The sequence below is a fragment of the Chenopodium quinoa genome, unplaced genomic scaffold (genome assembly GCF_001683475.1).
Source record: "Chenopodium quinoa cultivar QQ74 unplaced genomic scaffold, ASM168347v1, whole genome shotgun sequence".
Lineage (NCBI taxonomy): Eukaryota > Viridiplantae > Streptophyta > Magnoliopsida > Caryophyllales > Amaranthaceae > Chenopodium > Chenopodium quinoa.
In genome coordinates this window covers 27,468-50,334 of record NW_018743175.1, presented here as the reverse complement: position 1 = coordinate 50,334, position 22,867 = coordinate 27,468, and the positions used below count along the sequence as shown (strand labels likewise).

The window sequence follows — 22,867 nt, the reverse complement described above, 5'->3', positions numbered from 1 at the left end:
AAAATAAAATAAATTTGACAAAACCAATAAAATAACGACACGTGTCATGGTAACCTGAAAAACAGGTTACCTACCGGTTTTTGCCTGTTAATAATGAACACCCCCAAAATGGCGTAATATTAATGTATAATATAAAGGAAGTATTATTTAAAAAGAACGGGCCAAAGGTTATATTATTATTTACAATTTTTTCATATTTTTAATGTTGAAAATAGATGCTCAAATGGTACCTGTACCACATCCATTGCTTGCCATTTTGCCGAACACTTATTTAATCTAGTTTGTCAAATGCTAACCACCACACCAGACACTACTTTAAGCAAGGTCATAAAGTACTTATATGTGCTAAGCTTTAGGTATCAAAAACTAATCTGACCCGAAACCGTCCTAAACTAAAATCAATTCAAATTTCGACTTGTATCGATAGTTGGATACACAATTTAGGCCTTGTTTGGTAAAGAGGTTTTTGGAAATTTTTTAGCTCATCGAGCACTATTAGAGATTTGATTATTTTAAACAAGCTAATTTGGATGTTTGGCAAATAGCTAATTAAAAGAGCTTTTTGGACTAAAAAAACTCTTTTAGAGCTTAAAGAGCTTTTTGAAATTAGCTTATTGAATAATTAGCTTTTTGAGTATTGAATACACCGAAACAACTAATAATAAACAACTATTTACCAAACACTTTTACATAATCAACTATTTACAACCAGCTAGTCAAATAAATTAGTATAATCAGCTATATTACCAGTTAATACAATCAGCTATATTAATCAGCTAACAACTAATTACCAAACAGACCTTAGTAGAACTCAAATTTAAAATTGACCCCATCCGATTTTACTACTATAAACCCGATCCTAAATTCCTAATTGACACTTCTCCAAGCCTAGTCAAAGTACAGTAGTTCACAAAAGTAAATAAATTAAAGGCTCCTTATCTACATCCATTATCAGACCATCTCAAAGAGAGAAGAAGCAGAGCAGAGCCCAAAAACAATGGCGACATTTTCTCTCACTTCAACACTCCCTTCTTCTTCACCCACTCCCCTCCACTCCATCTCCAAACTCAAACCCTTATCCTCTAACATCAATTTCACCCACGCTTTCAACCCGAACCCGAAACCCACTCGCCAGCACCAGCAGCCCAATTACGGCCCATGTGTTAAGGCCCTATCTCTGGACTTCTCCGGTTCATTCTTCGAGGGTGGTTTCGGTGGTTTGGACGAAGACCCGCCGTCAACGCCGCCGTCTGGGTTAGCGGTTGAAGATAAGCCGGAGCCCCAATGTCCGCCGGGGCTCCGAAAGTATGAAACCATGGCAGTTCTTAGACCTGATATGACTGAAGATGAGCGTCTTACTCTTACCCAGAAATATGAAGAGGTACAATTTTATTTATATTTTTATTTGAATTTTGTTTGGAGCATTTTGGGGATAGATAATTTGGTGAAGTTTTGTGGATTGTTTTTAGGGTAGAGGTTTAGTGAGGTTAATTGTTGATTAGTAGAAATAGTTAGATGATGAAAGTGGGGATTAACGTTGCCCCTATAGCTCAGTGGTAGAGCGTCAGTCTTGTAAACTGAAGGTCTGTAGTTCGATCCTGCATGGGGGCATTATTATTATTGTTTTTAATTTTTAGTGATAATGGTGAATGATTATTATTAATATTTTTTATTTTTAGGGATAATTGGTGATAATGGTGAATGAATTGATGTGTGTGAGTAGTAGTTTATTTGCTTTCCTTTGCTTCATTTCATGTCTATTATGTTGTAAATAATACACAATGACTACGACTGCTTACACTTAAATTCATTCTCACTAGAATGTATTATTCCTTGCAATAGTTGGATTTCTAAAAATAAGTTATTGGATAATGTAATGAAATAATATTAAGTATAATGGGCAGTTATTAGTTTAATTTTTTTTGAAAATGAAAAAAATTAAAATTAGATGGGCTCAGAATTGCAAGGAAGGAGCTTTAAAGTGCAGTGAATGAAAGTTGAAAAAACTCTAAATTTAATATATAGATTACGGCCATAACCATAACTTACATAATTTCATTCCCATTACGGCAACCTTTGGGATGAGTTATGTTGGGGGTGGGGGGAATGAAGCTATGAAAAGGAAATGGATAATTGGGAAAAGTGGTGAAACCTAAGGCTCCGCTTGGTTTGATGCAAAATGTTTTCATGAAAAATGACAACATTGATTCCCATTACAGCAACTTTTGGGATGAGATATGTTTGGGGCGGAGGGAACGAAGCTATGAAGAGGAAGCGGGTAATTGGGAAAAATGGTGAAGCCTAAAGCTGGTTTGATGTAAAATGTTTTCATGGAAAATAATTTTCCTTTTTTTTTATTTTTTATTATTTTTTATTTTTTTTCCATTGTTTGGTTTGTGAAAAGGTGGAAAACAATCTTCCTGATAGTGAAAAATTGCATCCTTGTGGACGTTGTGATGGAAAACATTTTCCCTTACAAGACAAGGGAAGCCACATTTTTCTCCTTTCTTCTTACGTCCTTTTTACTTTCCTCTCATCCATCCTCATATTTTCACTCTTATTTTTAATTTTTCTATAACTTTTCTTGTATGGAACCAAACAAAGAAAAACTTATTTTTAACTTCTCTAAAATAAATTTTCCATGAAAACTATTTTTTCATTGAAAATGTTTTACATCAAACCAAACGGGGCCTAAGTGAAAGGTTTAGGAAAGTAACTTTTGTATGGTATCAAATTATGGATATATTGGACATAGTCACATAGATTGGAGGCTTGTCGTTGCCTCCGTTTGATATCTTGGCTTCCCTTGCATTGTATTTGGGTCACCAGGAGTGGAGCAAAGGGCACACGCCACCATCCGCCCCTCCCTCCCCCGTCCTCTATAACCGGATTGAACCATCCAGAGAATCAGACATAAATCTGGCTGAATGAAAACAACAGATAAAATTTAGCATACTGCATAAGAGATTTAGAGTCAGATCAAAGATTTTTCAAATGCATATGACAATTTAGATTTTAGACTTAAATCTTGTTGAGAAGAACTAAATTAAAATAGCAAAATTGTCAGAAACTCATAAAGTACCTTACGTTGGGTTGAATTTGTGAGCTGATACCTTGTTAGATCTTTTGTCATTGATTTCACGAAAGTAACAAAAACGACTCGATAACATTTTCCAACTTTCCGAAAATTGTCTAAGATTCTTTTGTCAAAAGACTGTTGTTAACTTGCACATACATCTCACTCTCTTTTGTAAGATATTTTTCAAAATTTTCTCTCATTCTTTCCAACCGACTATACCTTTTTTTTTTTTTTTTTTTGGGTAACTCCATTCATCCTTTGATTCTTTAGGATCTTTTGCATCCTAAGCCTGCTATCTTCACACAGAGCTACTTTGTTGGCTCATCCAATTCTCTTTAATTATTACGAAGTATCTTTTTAACTGTGAAACAGTTGTGAGATCTCCTTATTTATGGGTCAAATTCAAATCTATGGCTGCGGAGGCAATTTGCATTGATTAATGTATTTTCTTTGTTATCTTAATGTCTTAAGGAAATAAGGAACACCTTGAAGCTTTTGGAGTTTGAGATGGTTCAGTTAAGTAGTAATTCAAACTTTCAAAGTTGGGATAAAGTTATGATCAATGGATAAACTCTGATTAATCAAGGTTGATTTTGGCGTACTATTTGCCTTCTCATATTAGCTTTTCCAATTCAATGCTTGTGTTACCCTTTAGTTTTGAGTTGATCGTATGCTACATAAATATATTGCATAGACTTGATTGGTCCAGTCACATAGAGTCCACATTTGCGTTAAGGAAAGACATTGGAAGACCTATGGTTTTTAACAGGTACAACAGGGAGCTCAAAGGGGACTATGGTTTCCCTTGTCCTCGTAACCGTATCCACTGACTGGGATGGGTATGAATAATAACTAATCAGTGCAAAGATTAGCATACCTATGGTTTTTGACAGGTACATTAGGAAGCTTAAAGGGGACTTTGGCTTCCCTTGACTCTGTAAATTCGTCCACTGATTGGGACTTGGGAGGAGGTGGGGTAGGCAGGAGGAGGGAATTTGAATGCGTCTTCCTTTTTCTTATGAATTTTACTGGAGGAGAGCTAAGAGAGCATTGTTCATTAGTAGTTAGTACCACTCTGAAATTCACCCTCTGAAGACTTTTTATGGTATACATTATCACGACGTTTATGTATTTACTGCAAGGCAATATGCTAATGCTCCAATGCTTTGGGATTGTATCTATTGTCCAACTTTGCAGCTAGTTAACTGTATTGACATGTCAATGTGGCTTTCTCCTTGGGATTTTTAGTGGAGGAAAGGCCGTAGCGCATTTAGGCATTTCTATATCTTGGCCAACATGCCTTTTTAAGGTACTCGAGAAGGGGAGGGAGTAATGTTTAAGTATTGACTTCGTTGTTGTGTGGGCATTTGACTCTAGCTTCTTGGATATACTCTAAGTTAGGCTAGTTGCATTTCATGGAAAGCTAGATATTAGAGTAAATTAGATACTTTATTGGATTAGAGATATTAAGGTATATTAGATGTAGGAAAATATCTTATGCTGTATGTAATATACTCTAATACTAGATATTTTTTAAGCTTGGAATTGCACTGGTGCTGCTGTGGTGGGAAACACTGGCTATGCCATCTAAAATTTGGAACCTTACTCAGAAATATACTCTGTAATAGTAAACATAACAATAGTTTATATATTTCCTGTCAAAAAAGACCAAAAAAACAACTATTAAATATTGAGTGGGAGAACCACTGAACCACATTACATAAATGGAAAGCCTAAGAATGAAAAAGTCATTTTCCTAGATAAGATTTTTGAATTTTGTAACACCTCACTGTTGATGTGAGTTCTCCTGTTGATGCTATATTTATTTACTGGAAGGACTTGGATCTGATCAAAACATTGAATTAGGAATGTAAAGATAATATGAAATGACTTTCTGGTGGAATTTCATTGTGGATGAACTAATCTTAGTTTTATATACGTTGGACATGGACTATTTGCATACAGTTTCTATTGTTCTTACAATGGCTTGTGTTCCTAATCCATTTTTCCATCACATTAATTTCTTAAAAGGTTTGATTTATAAATGAATCTGTATCTCTTTGTTGCTGATGTTTCACATCTAGTCCTACTTGATTTAAAGATTATCATCAAGCGTTCACCAACATGTTCACCAATCACCATCCTGAGTCAATCTTTCTTCCTCCATTCAGATCAACTCCTCATAGTTAAGGATATGACATGGATTACATGATTTTACAAAAACCCTTTTGTTTGAGCTGCCTTTTTGTACTCTCAGCCACTGCTTAGTTGGGGGATCTAATTACAGACCATTATAATGAAATGTGACAATGATTTCTAGACATCCTAAAATAGATATGTGGTCTTTAATGTGAGAACGAGCGAGTATTATGTAGGTTTGAAGGGTGAGAGTAGTTATTCAGCTCTTAGATCACTCTCACATTAAACTTAAAGCCTTATAGGAGGTATCAACATGTTGTGTTATTGACCATGGTCGCTTGTTTAACTTTTGCAGTTGCTTGTTGCCGGGGGAGCCATGTATGTAGAAGTATTCAACAGAGGGGTGATTCCACTAGCCTACAGCATCAAAAAGAAGAACAAAGCAGGAGAAACCAACACTTACTTGGATGGCATCTACCTCCTCTTCACCTATTTCACTAAGCCTGAATCCATTTCTGCTCTCGAGGCAACACTCCAAACTGATGACGATGTCATAAGGTCAACAAGCTTCAAGATTCGTAAGAGGAAATACTGAAAAGTCTATTTTGAACAGTAGTCTCTACTCTCTAGGTTCTTATCGATGTCAATGAGGAGAATATTTAGATTTCATCTGGATGTTGTGTACCCTACTGGCCTATTTCCTCTTACACTACACTGTTGCCAACTTGCCTTAGTTGGTCATTACTTTAATTTCTGTAGCATATCATTTTTTGGAAATTTTAAGGCACGTAAGTTCAATTTGAACCAATTTGTAAGTCATGTTTGAACAACAGTATTCCTCTTTCCCATTACTGATACACCCTTGAAATGACACAACTTCGCCTCGAATCGAAATTTCTTTTTCCTGTTGGTATGTTCCATGTGCAGGAATGACTAGTGTGTAAGGTACTCATGCTGATTATGACAGCCATTATCTGATTATGGCTAATTGGCTTTAGCTGTGTTTGTTACCTCGATTGGACTGAGGTTGAATTGCACAAGTTATGATTACTTATACTGAAGATTTCTTGTCTTCAAAAAAAAAAAAAAAATAATGAAGATTTCTCTGATTTGGGATTGAAAGTTCTTCAGATAGGTGAATGTCAGGTTTGGCTAATCAGCAGACTTGAATTAACCAATCTTGTCAATATCCACTAGAGCTAGTCCCTGTGGAAAAGTTATTCTTGATGATGAACTGATCTTCCCAGCCGAAAAACGGACAGTTGTACCACTGTTGGCTTGCTGTCTTGCTCATTCGACATAGAATAGATCCACTATGGCCGTATTTCTAACTTTCTTCGGTGCCATCTTTTTCTTACCAAGGGACGATGTTAAAGATTTTATGAAGTACTTCGTATATCTTTTTTTTTTTTTTTTTTTTTTTTTTTAAGAAAAAAAAAATCCCCGAGAAGAACTCCTAGATCAATCAATTAAGTAGAAACTGTTGGAACCTTGCATCAAAAAGAAAATGTCTAGAGGAGGCCTTCATTCCTCATTATAATTTTCAACTCTTGTAAAGCTCACTCGAGATTTTCTTCTTATAATTACCCTCATGTACGAGTCTCTAACCAACACTTCGAGTTTGAAAACACTATATTTTCATGGTGTATGATTATTTTTGATGAAATAGTCAAAAATTTCAAGTCATACAATATAATATAGAAAATATCATGTATTTCCTCTGTTCCTATTTTTTTTTTTTGCTCCATTGCCAAAATTTGAGTCAAACTTTGAAAACTTTGACCATAAATTCTCGTTATACTACAATAGGTAATATAGTCGTGTGGAATCTTGTTTGGTTCGTCTCATTGTATATTTAATTAATATTAACTTTTTATAATTTTCTCGCGTGTAAAAATGGAGATATAAACGATTTAACACGTGTCTTGGAGACTATGAAAAGTCAAATGGGGCAAAAATAAAGGAACAGAGGGAGTATATATTAAGAAAAGGTATTCCTTAATCTGTATCAGACAGCACTAATCATGTATATTGATGCTGTTTAGTGAGTTGCAAGATATTTTGTTCACTTGGCACTTCAAAGAGCCGCATAAAAGCATTAAAGCCATAACCCGTAATAATTAACAAGTACTCGTACTAAACATATATATTTGATTGGAAACATGCGATTCTATTAATTTATGTACGTTTTTCCGCAGCTCAATCATAGTCTCTTTGGTTGCTAATAGGAACAAGCTAACCCTCCACTTTATCCCCAATTTTAATAAAAAAAGTTGTACGTGTAAGATTCATAAATTTTTTGGGCATATTAGAGAATCAGATTTGATGATGTAGTTCCATAATCTTATTGTTCTAGACATGACTTCTTTCTCATTTATCTAATTTTAGACTAGAGGTTGTTTACTTTTGGATCCACTAACTCCGGTGGATGCCAATTATATGCACTTACACCGTACACTAATTAAGGTTATTGGTTATTAAGTATGGATGTCAAATAGCGCAATTAGCCGGTAAAGTCATGTAAGGTGATACATATTCGCCACTATCTAGCTATATTCACTTGTATAATTTGATGATATGCAATTGAATCCTTTTTAAATGACTGAATCAGTTATAGTTTGTATTCGCCACTATCTAGCTAATGCGTAATACTACTTTATAAGTGCAATTTTACTTACGGAACTAGATAAACCTTTGAGCGAAATAATGCATACAATATTATAGTTGTCTTTTTTTTTTTTTTTTTTTTTTTTTTTTTTTTTTTTTAAGAAACTCATGCGATAGCTACTGGTTTATGGCTTTATGAGATCATTAAAGATCTTAATAAGGTGAATTAGGAGTATATATAAGATTACAATTTTGTCTTAAGGTGATAATGGCTGCCATGTCAGAATTCTTATGATGCTAAGAGCTGATGATGTGAAAGTATGCAGGGTGTTAATTGGTGAAGCTTTATTTTTTAAGAGTTGATAATCTTAACTACTCCAACTAACTTTTTAAGTCCGTCTTCGCAAATTCCTACGTGAAGGACTTTATGACAACACTTTCGTATAAACAATTAAACCTTTACTGTTTAGTTCAACAATGTCTCAAATTCAATTTTGTGTAAACAAATGTATGTAGGACAAATTAGTCAAATTTAAAAGTTTTAAATCTTTGTAAGTTGATTTACCTCTTGAATTAAGTATATATTACATCCAAGTCATTTCATTAGATGTTGTTATTTGATTCGTAACAACTTACTTCCATTAATTTACATGCAAAAGAAAAGTTTTCTATGCTTTGTACTAACAGAGTAAAACAGGGTTGTGGTGCTTAGCTATAGTTAATTTGGTTTTTTTTTTTTTTTTTTTTTTTTTTTCCTTCACTTTATCATAATCAGTGCAATTTTTTTTTTTTTTTGTGTGGCTGGCTGACACATGAGTAATCCCTAATTAGGTAATCCCTAATCGATCAAGTAACTTCTGACCGATCGAGAAATCCCTGACCGAGCAATCTATGACCAACCGAGTAACTCCTGACCAAGTAACCCCACCCGCACGGTGTGTTCACCCACATATGAAACTTTGTATATTATAATAATAAATTATAACTCTGAAGAAATATTGAACGAAATTTATTTGGGGCCGTAGGGGTTAAGTGATCAAATACATGATTATGTGCAAAATATTTTATTTGTGGCTGGCCACACCGTATGGCCGGGATTACTTGAGTTACTCGGTCAGGGGTTACTTAAGTTGCTCGATCAAGGGATTACTCGAGTTACTCGATCAGGGGTTATTTAAGAGGTTCGGTGGGGTTACTCGAGTTATTCGGTCAGGGGTTACTTAAGGGGTTCGATCAGGGGTTACTCGATCAGGAGTTACTTGAGGGTTCGGTCAGGGGTTACTCGGTTAGGAATTACTTGAAGGGTTCGATTAGAGATTATTTGAGGGGTTACTCGATTAGGGGTTACTTGAGGGTTCGGTCAAGGGTTACTTGAAGGGTTACTTGGTCAATTCAGGGTTACTTGAGGGGTTACTCGGTCAGGGATTACTTGAGCGGTTCGATCAGGGATTACTCGAGGGGTTACTTGAGGGGTTATTCGGTCAGGAGTAACTCGAGTAACCTCTGACCGAGTAACTCGAGTAACCCCAGCAATTCGAGTAACCCCTGACCGAGTAACTTAAGTAACCTCGACAACTCGAGTGACCCCGGCCACAAGATGTGGCCAACCACACAGAGAAATCCCGATTGATAATTTCTTAAATTTAAAAGACATAATTTTTTAGTAATTATATAATTGTCAAATAATTTAGCTGGTAAAAATAATGTAATCCGTAATATTTGAAGGTTATTGTGCCTAAATCTTATATAGCGCAATTTGGAAAAGTATGTAACTAAATGCACCATATATACTAGAGTACAGTGTGATAGGAAGAATATGATCTACTCCATTATTGTCTTATCGATATGATAAAATTGATAATGCAGCAGATGAAAACCAAGAAACTTCTGATTGTTCCTTTTAATTAAGAAAAATCGATCGTTCACAAAATCCAAACTTTATCTCAAATTAATAATTAATTAGTAATTAATATATATCTATTTATATCAAATTATCAATTCTCATTAATTAAGACTTACTCCATGATAAAAGACAAAGTAGCAAATTTTTGGTGGTTAGGTTTTAACTGAACCACCACCAACCACTAATCATAATCATGGTTTTCAAATGTGTTTGGGTCCAATTTAGTCCAATTGGGCCTAGGCATTAAATGATCCAATTAAAAGCCCAAGGTCAAGGTTCAACTCTCCAATTGTGCTAAAGTCAAAGGTCAGCCCACAAAGCAAGCCAATTGGGCTAAGGCCCAACCTCTCCATGTATGAAGAGGTATAAAAGCCATCAATATTCATACATTCAGATTCATTCACAAATTTACATATTCTCATAGATTCATATATTCTCATATACTCCATCAAAGCCTCAAGCAACTAATTCTCTTGCATAGTGTTCTCTTTCTACACATTGTACTGACTTTAGCATCGGAGGGGCCTTCCTCGGCAACACCCCCGAGGCTAGTTTACGTGTGTTTACAGTGCAGGAAACCTTCGGCCCAGCATAACTCGGACCGAATCCAGTTTTCTCCGTTTCAGCGGACCTTCGGCAAGGTCCCATTGTTTTCACCCGAAACAAAATGTACGTAGTCTTCAAAGAGACAATATGTTTACTTACCTAGCTATTTTATTTTAAGGTGGTGTGGTGGTGATTTGTCACTTGAATTGAAGATCTGTTAAACCAAACTTCTTGTCTAGCTATATGCTAGGTCTTCAATAACAATTACTCCTAACATTGGTTAATTTATTTATCTCCCGACAATTTGACCTTATTATTAAGAGTTATAACTAACCTTGTCAAAAAAAGTGAAACAAACAAAATTGGTAGATCAAATATGAGATTTAATTTGTAGAAGGAAAAGTCAATTGCTACGAAGTAACATGCATTGTTTCGAAAAAAAAAAAAAAATTATTAACGCAAATGGCATCTTTTATACTTTGTATAATTCATCCGTCGGATCAAATTATAATATTGTCTCATACTTTGTATAAGACTTTTTTGGTTGCTTTATACTTCGCACATATAGTAAGTTCTATGAAATAATATAACGAAAAATAATTATATAATTAATATGAGTAGGGATTTTTCGTAATAAATAGAATAGTTATGTTAGTTGTAAGAAAGATAAACAAACTAAAATCAATGCATGATCTGTGCACCCGGGTGCACCTGGTTAAATAAAAAAAGACGGAAAGAACATTTAGCTGTTTGAAAAAGAACATGCAGGTTTTTGAAAAAGAACATGTTTGTGTTTAACAAAGAACATGCATTATTAAAGAACATAAAGACATTACAAAAAGAACGTGATAAAAACTTTATTAAAATTTTATGAAAAATTACACATTAACGGAAAAAATATTTACCAAAGATATCATTTCCCCAAAAATTGTTTTTTCTCTCTCCAAAAATTAACTTTCCATAATAATTTTAGTTTTCTCTCTCTAAAATATTTTCAACTAAGAAAAAACCAAGATTTCATTTTCAAATTAAATTTCAAAATTCAAAATAACATATGTTAAAATAGCATAAAATATAATGTAAAGAACATATAATTTATACCTGAATAACACACTGATCAAACTCAAAGAACATACGATAATAAAAAATAATGATATATGATAATTCAAAAAAGAATTTGTACGTCACTCTTTACCTCAAAGAAAATACGAGCCAAATTCAAAGAACATACTTTGTATTATTGAAACCCAAATATGTTTTAAAAATGTTTTGAAAATGGAAAATGTCCATTAAGGATAATAATTTAAAATTGAAAGCAGTTTAAGGGGAATAATTCCCTATAATTTCGCCCAAAATTTTTTATTTTTTTTATTTTCCACTAATTTTTTTTATATTTTCCCTAATTTAATGCTAATTAGTTATGCCACATCACCACGTGCACCATGAGCATGGTGCACCCTGATGCATTATACAATTTTCAACTAAAATAATAATTGGTTTACAATATTTATTATAAGGGGTACGGTATTATAAAAATTATAGTTAGTTGTGTTGATAATAATAAAAAATGAAATTACCTCTACATAAAAAAAGCTTTTATAACATTTGTGTCCAACTAAAAACTGATATTTATTGTTGACAATCTTGTCAAGAAATTTTTTTTAAGTTGATAATTTAATTAAGACGATCCTCAAAAACGAAATTTACAACCAAATTGTTACCAACATAAGTCATACGAAGTAATTGATTATCGTTACAAACCATTTAAAAAAAAATAAAGGCATCATACTCCATGATAGAAATTAAATGATGTTGTCCCATGTTACATGTACTTGAATGTCACACCCATAAGCAATTAAGCATGACTAAAAACCTCAATTAACAAGAGCTCCATTCTCAAATGGCAGAAAATAGAATTGACATTAAAAATAAATAAATTATTTTGAACTTTAGCATCACTCAATATTCTATTTCATTAACTGTAATTTTTACCACTGTACATTCTCCAATCATTTTAACTATCTTTCCAATCCACAATTGAAAATGTGAGATAATAATTGGGCTCCATTTGGGCTAAAAGACTAGCATCAAGTAGGCCCCCAATTGTGCTTAATGTTATATTGGGCCCATAAAATATTTTTTCTAAAAACTTTTTTCTCTCTCCTATCTTTTTCCTCTCTTAGTGGAGAATTATGGGCTTGTCCCATCAAAATAATATAAATTGAATAAACACAGAGAATAATAATATTTCATCATCTGTGGTTCATTTAAAAACACCCTTCTAGCCTCCTATTTTGTGTACAAAAGTTGCTTATTTTTAAATTTTAATTGTCGTTTTCTCAAGTGATTTTCTAAATTATTAAATCTACTGATAAATTGAAACCTCTTTATATATAAATAGAGCTGAATTGAAGCACCAAAATCCTCCTTCTCTTTCTCTTTCAACTCTAAATATCTAAAAAAACAAATTCTTTTGTGTTATTATTAATCTTAGTTTAAGTTAATATTATTATGGAAAGACATGAAGATGAAATTCGTACAAATCCTAATTTATACCCAGAAGAATTACAGCTTAAATTATACCAAGCATTTATATTTTCAATACCAATATTATTTGCCATCATTTTATTTCTTTTATTTTATCTCTTTTATCTCAAGAGAAGAGCCAACAATAATATGTCAACACATCCACGATTACAGCAATCTGTTCATCACTCTGTCTCTTTCCTTTCCCCTGTAAGCTTTCTTAACTTACTATTTTTAGTACTTTACTCTTGCTTCTTCGCGTACACGTACTTCATGGTTATACAGAGTATTTTTTATGATCATATCGAGCAATGATAAAACACTCTTAAAAGTCCGACTGTTTTTTAGTAAGATTATTGTTTTATATTTAGGTATTATAAATTCATTAATTAGTGTTTTAAGTGATCATCTTCGATTATTTGTGTTTAAGAGGCAGACCAATATTTAATTATTATTATTTGAAATAAAGTTTCTGATATTTTTTTTATTTGTTGGGTTGTAGCCATGGAGTATAGGGATCAAAGGAGAGATAAAAGACAAGCTACAAGTAATCCAGTTTGATGAAGAATTAAGAGCAAAAGATTCACTGTAAGTAAATGATTATTTACTGTGCTTAGTCTAATAATAATCATAAATATCAAAGCTTAATTAGTTTATTTTAAAATGCTAAAAATAATGCTATACTTTATGAGTTAGTGATTGTGTCACTTCTTTTACCTTCTAAAAAAGTGCATGCTTTGTTTATATTCTTCTTTATTTTAGCTGATGTGTTAAATCTAGGTGGCCAAAATGAGATTTAATTAGTGGAGTATTAATCTTTTAAGCATATATTATTCTTATCTCCTGCCCTCTCAATCTAATGAAATTCCAAAAGAATATATTGTTAAGAAGCTTTTCTCACAATTTTTGGTCGACCCAGCTAAAAAAAAAATAGTCCAAGTTTGATAGGCTCTAAATTACCTGACATTAGAATTATTAAATATTTTTTTTCATGTATGAATTTTATTTTAAGGTAAAGGGATAAAAGGAATAACCACACATCATCATTATCATGCTTACTCGTACGATATAAAGTTTGTACTTTTCTAGGCTACTAAAAGTACACTTTTGATGCGTATAAGGAAGAATTATTGACGCTTAGATGCATTTGTTAGATTCGCTCTATTTTTGCTGTAAAACTTTGATGTAAATGGCCATTATAAGTAAGAAATAAAAGGGAAAAAAGTGTAAATTGTTGCCTAATTTTGTCTTTCGCCTTATATTGAAGAATGTCAAAATGCACTACTGCCACTTGTACTTATATAAGGTTTGTTTTGCTGAGGATTTCTAGGACTCTAGGAATTAGAGTCATGTATGACTCTAATAAGGACATATTCGCCCATTTACTTATACCGTACTTGGAAAAAAAAAATTCATAATACACGTTGGTATTTCATTATACTTTAGATGGTATGTATTATCATGATACCAATAATCTTATTCAGTGATACCAACGAATGCAAAAATGTTTTATTAGTATCGATATAACTTGTTGGTATCATGTGAAATACCAACATGAGTTATTAGAGTCATGTATGACTCTAATTCCTAGAGTCCTAGAAATCCTCTTGTTTTGCTTGTTTTGAATGACCGACAATGGTAAGCTAATTGCCTAATGGTTAGGTATTCAAAAGGAAACGAAATGTTGAAAAGTCTACCGTAACATTTTTACTCCTTCAATTAAAAATTAACTATATTTTGTTTCCCTTCCACAGATGTTGTGTTTGCTTGGGAGAGTTTGAGTTGAAGGAGGAGCTAAGACAATTGCCATTGTGCAAACACGTGTTCCATGGCGATTGCATCCGCCTCTGGCTCCGAACCAACGGTACATGTCCACTCTGTAGGTGCCATGTCATGCCTGCCCTAAAGATGGGCCGGCCTATTGGGCTTGGTCCAGACCTTGTAAACCTAGGAAATGGTAACTCTATCTCACAGATTGAGTTAGAAAACGTTGGAAGTAGTAGTACCTCAGAAGTGCACAACTCCACAAGAACAGAAGAGCATGTAATTGAAATTGCTGATGAGATACCTTCAAGTAGCAACAATGCTTCATAAAATAACCTTTAAATATAATTCTAATTTAAACTAAGTAATGTTCCAATAAATTATATTCGTCGTCCAAGTACATGTTAGGAGGTATGAAAAAAAATCCAATTCTAAATGTTGTACATGTGGTAGTACCTAGGATAGTTGTGGTGATACGTGAGACGACTATGAAGTATAGTGTACATGTTTGTGTTGGCTTATAACCTCGATGACTAGCATTATGGTGATACATCTATCGCACGGGGTGTCATGTACAAAATTTGTATCTCTGGAGAGAAGGAACTTATATTGCTCCAGGTGTTGTTCTATAAGTTAAGGGGGAAAAGGTTGCCCCAAATTTTTGTAGCTTAGGATGAATATGAATTGAATAAAACTTGTAGCTTATATATTTAGTAATGTCTTTTGTAACATTTTCTTCGGTTTTTGATTATGAGTGCCAAATGAAACAATGAAATACTTCTTCCATTAACGGTTATTTGCAACATTTACTAAAATTAGGCGCTTCCTATCATTTGCAACAAACTTTTTTATTTCCTTTTTTAGTAACTTTTTGCCAACAAAATGTCCATATTACCCTTACTTAAACAACTTAGACATCTAATTAGATCACTAACCTAGTTTAACTTTTTACCTAATAAATCTGATTATTGTAATCATTTTCACCAAAAATCATTCATCTTCCCACTTTCTCTCTCTGGTTTTCCCCAATTTTCTTCCTCCTTCAATTTTCTCTCTCCTCTACATTTTCTTCTTCTTCTTCTTCTTCACCACATCTTTCAATGGCAATGGAAAATCAATTGAACATGTCCCTCGACGATTTCATCAAGATAAACAAATTTTCTGGTTCGTGGGGGTGTTAGGGGTTTCAGATCTAGTTTTAGGGGTGGGGGTGGCGTGGCTAGTTTCGTGGTGGTGGCTGGGTTCGTCTGGTTCGTGGGTTTGGTTTCGTGGGTCTGGTTCGTGGTGGTGGCTGGGTAGGTCTGGTTTCGTGGGGGTGGCGTCTGGTTCGTGGTTTGGTTTCGTGGGGGTGGGTCTGGTTAGTGGGTTTGGTTTCGTGGGGGTGGGTCTGGTTCGTGGGTTTGGTTTCGTGGGGGTGGGTCTGGTTCGTGGGTTTGGTTTCGTGGGGTGGCGTGGGTTTGGTTCGTGGTGGTGGCTGCGTGGCTGGGTTCGTGGTGGTGGCTGCGTGGCTGGGTTCGTGGTGGTGTTTGCGTGGCTGGGTTCGTGGTGGGGTGGTTGTAGGAGTTCAGATCTGATTCGTGGTGGTTTACGGTGGGTTCGGTGGTGGTGGTGGTTTACGGTGGGGTCGGTGGTGGTGGTGGTTTACAGTGGGGTCGGTGCCTCGGTGGTGGTGGTGATTCTGGGTTTTCCTTGTTCTGATAATTTTTGTTTTTTTTTTTAAAATTGGATTAGTGTTTAAGTACATGCCCTTATTTTTTAATAATCATGCTTAAAAACTTTTGCCTTAGCCTCCGTGAACGGTACGAATGTTGCAAATAACCGTTAACGGAGGAAGTATTTTGTTTGACTTTTATGTATCACAACATGTGTGCGATTTAATTGTACGTGCATGATTAATGAATGAAACGGAGAAACCAAAACTTTATCATATTCTCAAGTCTCAACATCCACACATATGTCATTACTTATTTCATTATAATGTTAATGATACAATATATAATGATTAATGAACGTGTAAGGCGTTTATACTATTCACCTACTTATATTTAACAATTTATAATTAGTTATTCGTAAGAAGAAACATACATGTTTTAAAGTATGTAGGATCAGGCCTTGTTGAACTTGTTTCAATATGTCATAAAATGTGTCACTTAATATAATACAACAAACTAAAAATACGAAGTATAAAGCAGATGAAGAAACACAAGATGGACATAGGATATAAACCAATGTAAACCAACTAAGAAACATACTTGTACGTGCATGTTTCAAGTAGGATCAGAATCAGACCGTCAGACGTATGGTAATGTGGTCTACTCAAATTTTATTTAGAAGCCAAGGGAAATTCCATTATGATTTATATTAGTAGTACAAACAAGAGTTTATATATAAACCATAGTTTAGCTTCCCACAATCAAAATTGAAGCTAGAAAAGCAGCAATTAAGGTGATTTTAGTGGGCATCCTCCCTTTGTCACTCCTAAATACCATTGCCTGATAAAGTGGCCAGCAATTAATCACCACAAAACCAGACAACAAAATCTGCAAAATTAGCCCTTCCATATTTTCCATTCCCTTTCTAAACACCCCTAAAACACCCATAACAAAGGATATAAGGTTGATTATGGCTGCCATTGTCATAGGCACAAACATAGGTGACGCGACACCAAACTCGAAAGTCCCTTGATCGTACCTCTTGCTTAGTTCATTATCTTGCAGTTTGCTAGTGACATCAAATCCACGAATCGTGATGCCTAAGGAGCCAAGAGCGTAGTCAATGCATCCAAAGAGGAAACTTGAGAGTCCACATATCATCAACATTCTTTGAGCATTCCACCACCTTTCGAAGGTTCCTTTCTCTAGAAGAAAGTCTATTAGGTCTTTTCCGTTGGCCCCAATGAATAGAAATATGTACAAGAGAAACCTTGGGTCTGAAATCTGTACCATAGCACACGCCATTAGTTACTTGAATACCAGATTCAACCGCGTGCATATAATTTTTTTTAAAAACTAACACAAATGACAACTTAGTAAGGACAATTTTGTTAGTTCAAAATTTTGGACACCAACTTGTCACAAGTTGGCTAATTTAATAGAGACATTAGTACCCAATCCCATCAGAACTCCGCAGTTAAGTGTGCTTGGGCGAAAGTAGTACTAGGATATGAAGTAGAAATTATATATTCCTTACCTCTGGGAAGGTGGAAATTCCTTTAATGAGAGCAAGTTGAGGGATGAAGGCATAAATGGTGAATGGAATGGAGATAATGGGCCAAAGTGTGTAATGTGTATAAGTGAAACTCATGACTAGGCCCAATTTCTGAATACCATAAGTCATAGTACTATATCTTGAGAAGAGAACATCAAGAAGCCCATTTATCCACCTCTTACATTGGCTTAGCAAGTCAATTAGTGTCACTGGTGAGTCCCCCAAGAAAGCCGGCCTTTGTGGGCTGCAAAACATGGACCTCCATCCCTCACATTGCATCCGATAGCCCGTATAATAGTCCTCCACTAACGACCCGTACCGGAAGCCCAACTATACAAACATTAGTAGATTACATTATAGTATGAGATAAATATGTTGCATATTCACAATAATTTATTGGCAGGTAATGTTTAATATCTCAAAGTAAATTAGTATAAGATAATCTCACTCAAGACTTAAAAATTTTAAACAAACAAAAACATAAAATGAAGACAATATTAAATTAGTGAAAGGCAGTCTCACCTTCTCGCCCCACTCCTCTTTGTTCTCATAATTGCAAGCAGCGACGGAGTGGGCCAATTCAAGAATCTCCTGTGATCTAATGGGCTTATTTACGACATGATTGGGGCTAAGTTCGGGGACTTCAGGCTGGATCAAAGATGACGGGCTTCCAAAGAAGGCTCGACGTTGAAAGAAGCATCCAGTTCCAACATAATTTGGGCCATAAAGCCCATCCATTCCCAATGGGTTGATTTGGAAAAGACGTTTATGTTCACTGAAATAGATGTCACCTTTGTTAAGCCCACGAAAGATTTGTGGAAATTGAAGATATGCTAATGTGGGCCGAATTTCAGGATCCAAAAAGTAACATAAAGCCCGTTTGATGATTTGTGGATCATTAGAGTATGTGTCACAGTCCAAGGTTAGCACTATTGGTGCATTTGTCATTGTTGCTGATACACGAACCTATAAAGTAACAACAAAGTCATTATATAAAGGCAAAAGCTAACGCAGTGTCCTCGGGGGCGTTAGATAAGAGAATTGAAGTGAAAATATTAAAGTAAAATTAACATTAATTACATCGATCGACGTGTGATTTTGTCATGCATTCCGAACTTAATACTATTTTAAGTAATATATTAAGTACTTATCTAACGCCTCGGGACGCTTGTTAGCCACATCCTTTTATTAATATGAAACTGGAAATTTAGCACGGAAAAAAATAAAAATCAAATACTTTATTCACATATAGACAATTGACAATAATATATTATACAAATATACAAGTCTATAAGACTACAAGAACATATGTACTATGATACAAAAAAATAAAATGAAAGAAGTATTTGACTAATCAAACTGAAAGCTAGTGGTATACAAAGGCAGGATAAGATTTTTATTATAGATATATAAACATTATTTTGTGGTTAACAATCTTGATTGTTTATACAATTATTGTGGCCTATTAGACTGGCGGATTTTTTTTTTTTATTAGCGTTAGAGGGCTTCAAAAGGTTACATGTTACTCCTTTCATCTCATTTTATGTGTCTTACTTAATCTTAAATAGTTGAGCTGGTAAAAGAGTATATCGAATTATCGACCCCTTCATTTCTAGTAGAAACATAGATGTATGTGAAATTTACACTTACCAAAGCATTGAGGGCACCTGCCTTGAAGCGATGGTGATGGACCTTACTTTTCTCTCTTGATACATATATCAAGTTTGGCATCAATTTACCAGTAACGTCTTTGTCTTTCGTAGTAGATAGTAAAACCTGATATACAATTAAATAATGTGATACCATAAAATCATTGTTATAATTTATGAAACATTACATATTTATAATTTAATATCTGGTTTAATGCTTTTAATTAAAATATAGGATTAATACCTTCCCTCCGTCATAAAGAAATATTTATTTCTTCTAGACACATTCCATATTTGATCTATCATTAGGAAAATATCTCTAATTATCAACATAAAAATTAAAAAAAAAATTGATTTTTTAAAGTCACACATTAAAAGAATTTCAACAAGATCTTATATGACTATATTTTTTCGATAAATCACAAAAATTAGTCAAAGTAGAGTTTGTGTACAGTGTCAAAACTCAGATGCGTAATTTAATTAGAAATGAAGGAAGTGTGATTTGAAAGGTATAACAGACCTGTATTACGGTAGGATGAACTTGACGTGTAAAGTTGTTGGTCCATTTGGCAAAGGCCTCTAACATTCCTTCGTCATCAATATGCCTCTCTTCAACCTTCCCTCTTTCTAGTGCATTTTCTACTCTTACCTTCATGCTTTCGTACATTGTCTGCAACCATAATTTACAAATTGTAATTATTAGAGAAAAAATCTACCCGAGTAAAATATAATTAATTGCGCATGTGAATCGATTTTATAAACATGTGGGTTGTGGAGTTAGCTAGATTAAATATGATCATTTAATATAATTGAACGTATGGGAATACTAAGGTAAGTAAAATAGTCTTTTATTTGAAAAATTCCAAACAAGGACATTTATTAGGAAGTAAATACATACTTCGTATGTATGAAGTATATATAGTAAAACAAAAACATAAGATAACTTAATTAGATATCCTTGTGTAATGTGTACATCTGATTTATATATTACAACTTAGGTTAGAGTTTACAATATAAGGGACTGGAACTTAACTGCTCAGAAATAAGCCTTGAATTTGGATTAATCTAAAGGGTAAATCGGGTATAACACAAAAAAAAATATTACAACGAACTTAGGTTAGAGTTTACTTTGGTGTCTTATCTCATAATAGTTGCAAGGTGCAACAATTTAACTTTAACACTAATTAACACATAATTCAATTATTACTATGTATTTATTATTTATATACGAAAGAATATATGGAAATGTAGGAATAGTAAAAGTAAATTTATTCTGAAAATACTCTAAATAAAAGAATAATTTATAGTCTTATTACAAATTGTGCGCATAAAATAAAAAACAAATTTCGCAGTGGCATATTTATTGTACACTATCGAAGTAAACAAACCTCGTTCAAGTTAAAATTGAAAAATATACCGACAAAGTTGGCTGATACAAACATTTTAAAGCCATCCATAAGCCACTGGCCCTAGCCTCACCTTGATGTTGAGCAAATCAATATACACCCGTATTTCGTACGAGTAATATTGGTTATTATTTCGGTTCTACCGCTTCCATTATTGATCAGCTCACGTGAACTTCCTTTTCTTTACTAAACCCCAATTCTTATTTTATGTGCACAACATGACCTAATTTCAGTTGATAAAATCAGAAGTCGATTGATAAGTTCCCAATCCAAAAAAAAAAAAAGTTGATTGATAAGTGTCGTGTCAAAGGTTTTTTTTTTTTTTTTTTTTTTTTTTTTTTTTCATTTTTTATATACCTATAAGTCTATAACCTTCCGGAATAAATTGCGCACTTTGTCTATTTCAAATTATGCATATTTTGTTTGTTTGAAATTAATAATTATTCGTACTTTATGTATATAATGATGAGTGTGATCAAGTACATACATACGAGTAATTTTCTTTGATCTTAAGATTTTATTTAAAATAAAAATTAATTCTACTCTCATAAGATCTATAAGAAATTTGTTATATTTTATTTTTGTAAGTTTAAAATGTTATATCTATAAATATTTTTGCTAGTTGAACTTTTTTTTTTAAAGGCAATGACCTACATTTAGAGACGGATATAGAGAGATTAATAAACTATAATACTCGTAATAAAGTAGTAAATTATAAATTAAATACCTTCATTTTGTCAGCTTCAAGCGAACGACTAGTAGCGTAGAAACCGCCATTAAAGTAAGCTTCAGGACACCTTTCCACCACATTATTTTCCCTACAGAAAGGTAACCAATGGCGGCCAAACTTAGCAGCTTCCATGAAAGCAAATAGAGTAACCTGGGACCCACCATCATCGGACACATACACCGATATCTTCTCCGGTGGGTAATCATAAGCCATGACCGACAACGCCGTGTTCACTGTCCCCATGGGCGGCTCCTTATCAGGGTCCGCTGTACATATGAATATGTCAACCGATGGGAATGCTTCCTCTCCTTTGTTTAAGGTTAGTGTTTCGAGGTGTTCTTGGCGGCGAATAGGGAGGACGTGGTAGGATTGGGTGCAGACCCATGAGAAGGCGAGGACTAGGTCAGAGACGAGGAGGAGGAGAAGGGGGAGAGTAAAAGATGAGTTGAGGAGTGTGTGTATATGGTGGTAGAGAAAGGTTAGTAAAGCCGTCACGTAAACCGCCATGTAAAGGCGATTGAACGTGGCTCGACGACGGAGGAGCTTGTGAGTGTGGAGTGGAGGGTTGGTGGTAGTGGTGGGCATTTTTGGACCTTCCATGGTTGTTCACTTGTGTAATACTTTGTATGAGAGGCAGGAAGGGTGCCTAGATATATAAGTAGATATAGTGTTGCTTTATACTCGTATATTGTACAAAGTATTTATTATGAGTATTATATTTTAAAGGTAAAGAGAAGGCCTAATCGATGGAAAACTTCTCATTGGTTAACCCAATTCGATTTAAACAGACATCATTCTTAGGAATACGACCTAAAATATATTACTACATACAAAATATATATATATATATATATATATATATATATATATATATATATATATATATATATATATTTGTATATTACTCCGTATTTTAACAAGCTAAGATATATGTATACACTAAAGTTGGAGTATACGGACAACCTACGGTGCGGGTTGAAATACTTAATGTCGTGTTATTGTTACTTAGTCTAAAAGTGTAATTATACACTTCACACTTATGCTCGACTCTATGTCTAGATTACGAGGAGTGAAGCTCTTTATTTTTGGTAAGAATGACCATTACTTATATCAAGAATTTTTGTTAAGTCAACTTCGTAATATTACACTTCTTCAATTTTACTAAATTTTATGAGTTTTTCAGTTGACAATATTATGTTTTGTAATATACGTATCACGTAGTATGCACTTTTTCTGTCTCTATTAAGTGACACACACATTTTAACTGACACAAAATATAGATATTCACACTTATGCATTAGTCACTATTAT

General features: G+C 33.9%; 3 protein-coding genes and 1 non-coding gene across 5 annotated transcripts; 3 read left to right on the top strand and 1 right to left on the bottom strand.

Annotated features, from left to right (window-relative positions):
- Positions 1 to 885: 885 nt before the first annotated feature.
- On the top strand, positions 886 to 6,121 carry LOC110732257 (30S ribosomal protein S6 alpha, chloroplastic-like). Its single transcript, XM_021912171.1, has 2 exons — positions 886 to 1,381; positions 5,574 to 6,121. Exons 1-2 carry the CDS (start codon positions 998 to 1,000, stop codon positions 5,811 to 5,813), a joined length of 624 nt encoding a protein of 207 aa, XP_021767863.1. The 5' UTR covers positions 886 to 997; the 3' UTR covers positions 5,814 to 6,121.
- Positions 1,540 to 1,611, top strand: TRNAT-UGU. The gene has a single exon. It is a non-coding gene; the product is annotated as a tRNA-Thr (tRNA).
- Positions 6,122 to 12,651: 6,530 nt separating the features above from the next.
- Positions 12,652 to 15,313, top strand: LOC110732255 (probable E3 ubiquitin-protein ligase RHA4A). The gene is made up of 3 exons (XM_021912170.1): positions 12,652 to 13,010; positions 13,303 to 13,388; positions 14,555 to 15,313. The coding sequence occupies exons 1-3, from the start codon at positions 12,786 to 12,788 to the stop codon at positions 14,892 to 14,894; spliced, it is 651 nt and encodes a 216-aa protein (XP_021767862.1). The 5' UTR covers positions 12,652 to 12,785; the 3' UTR covers positions 14,895 to 15,313.
- A 1,534-nt stretch (positions 15,314 to 16,847) lies between these two features.
- On the bottom strand, positions 16,848 to 22,314 carry LOC110732254 (cellulose synthase-like protein G3). 2 transcript variants are annotated; one of them, XM_021912168.1, is made up of 6 exons: positions 21,554 to 22,314; positions 19,941 to 20,090; positions 19,422 to 19,547; positions 18,294 to 18,737; positions 17,754 to 18,101; positions 16,848 to 17,500 (listed from the first exon to the last, which is right to left on the bottom strand). In XM_021912168.1, exons 1-6 carry the CDS (start codon positions 22,154 to 22,156, stop codon positions 16,964 to 16,966), a joined length of 2,208 nt encoding a protein of 735 aa, XP_021767860.1. In that variant the 5' UTR covers positions 22,157 to 22,314; the 3' UTR covers positions 16,848 to 16,963. The 2 variants fall into 2 exon arrangements, with proteins under 2 accessions (XP_021767860.1, XP_021767861.1); XM_021912169.1 differs by lacking the exon at positions 21,554 to 22,314 and adding an exon at positions 20,900 to 21,126.
- Between the last annotated feature and the right edge of the window lie 553 nt (positions 22,315 to 22,867).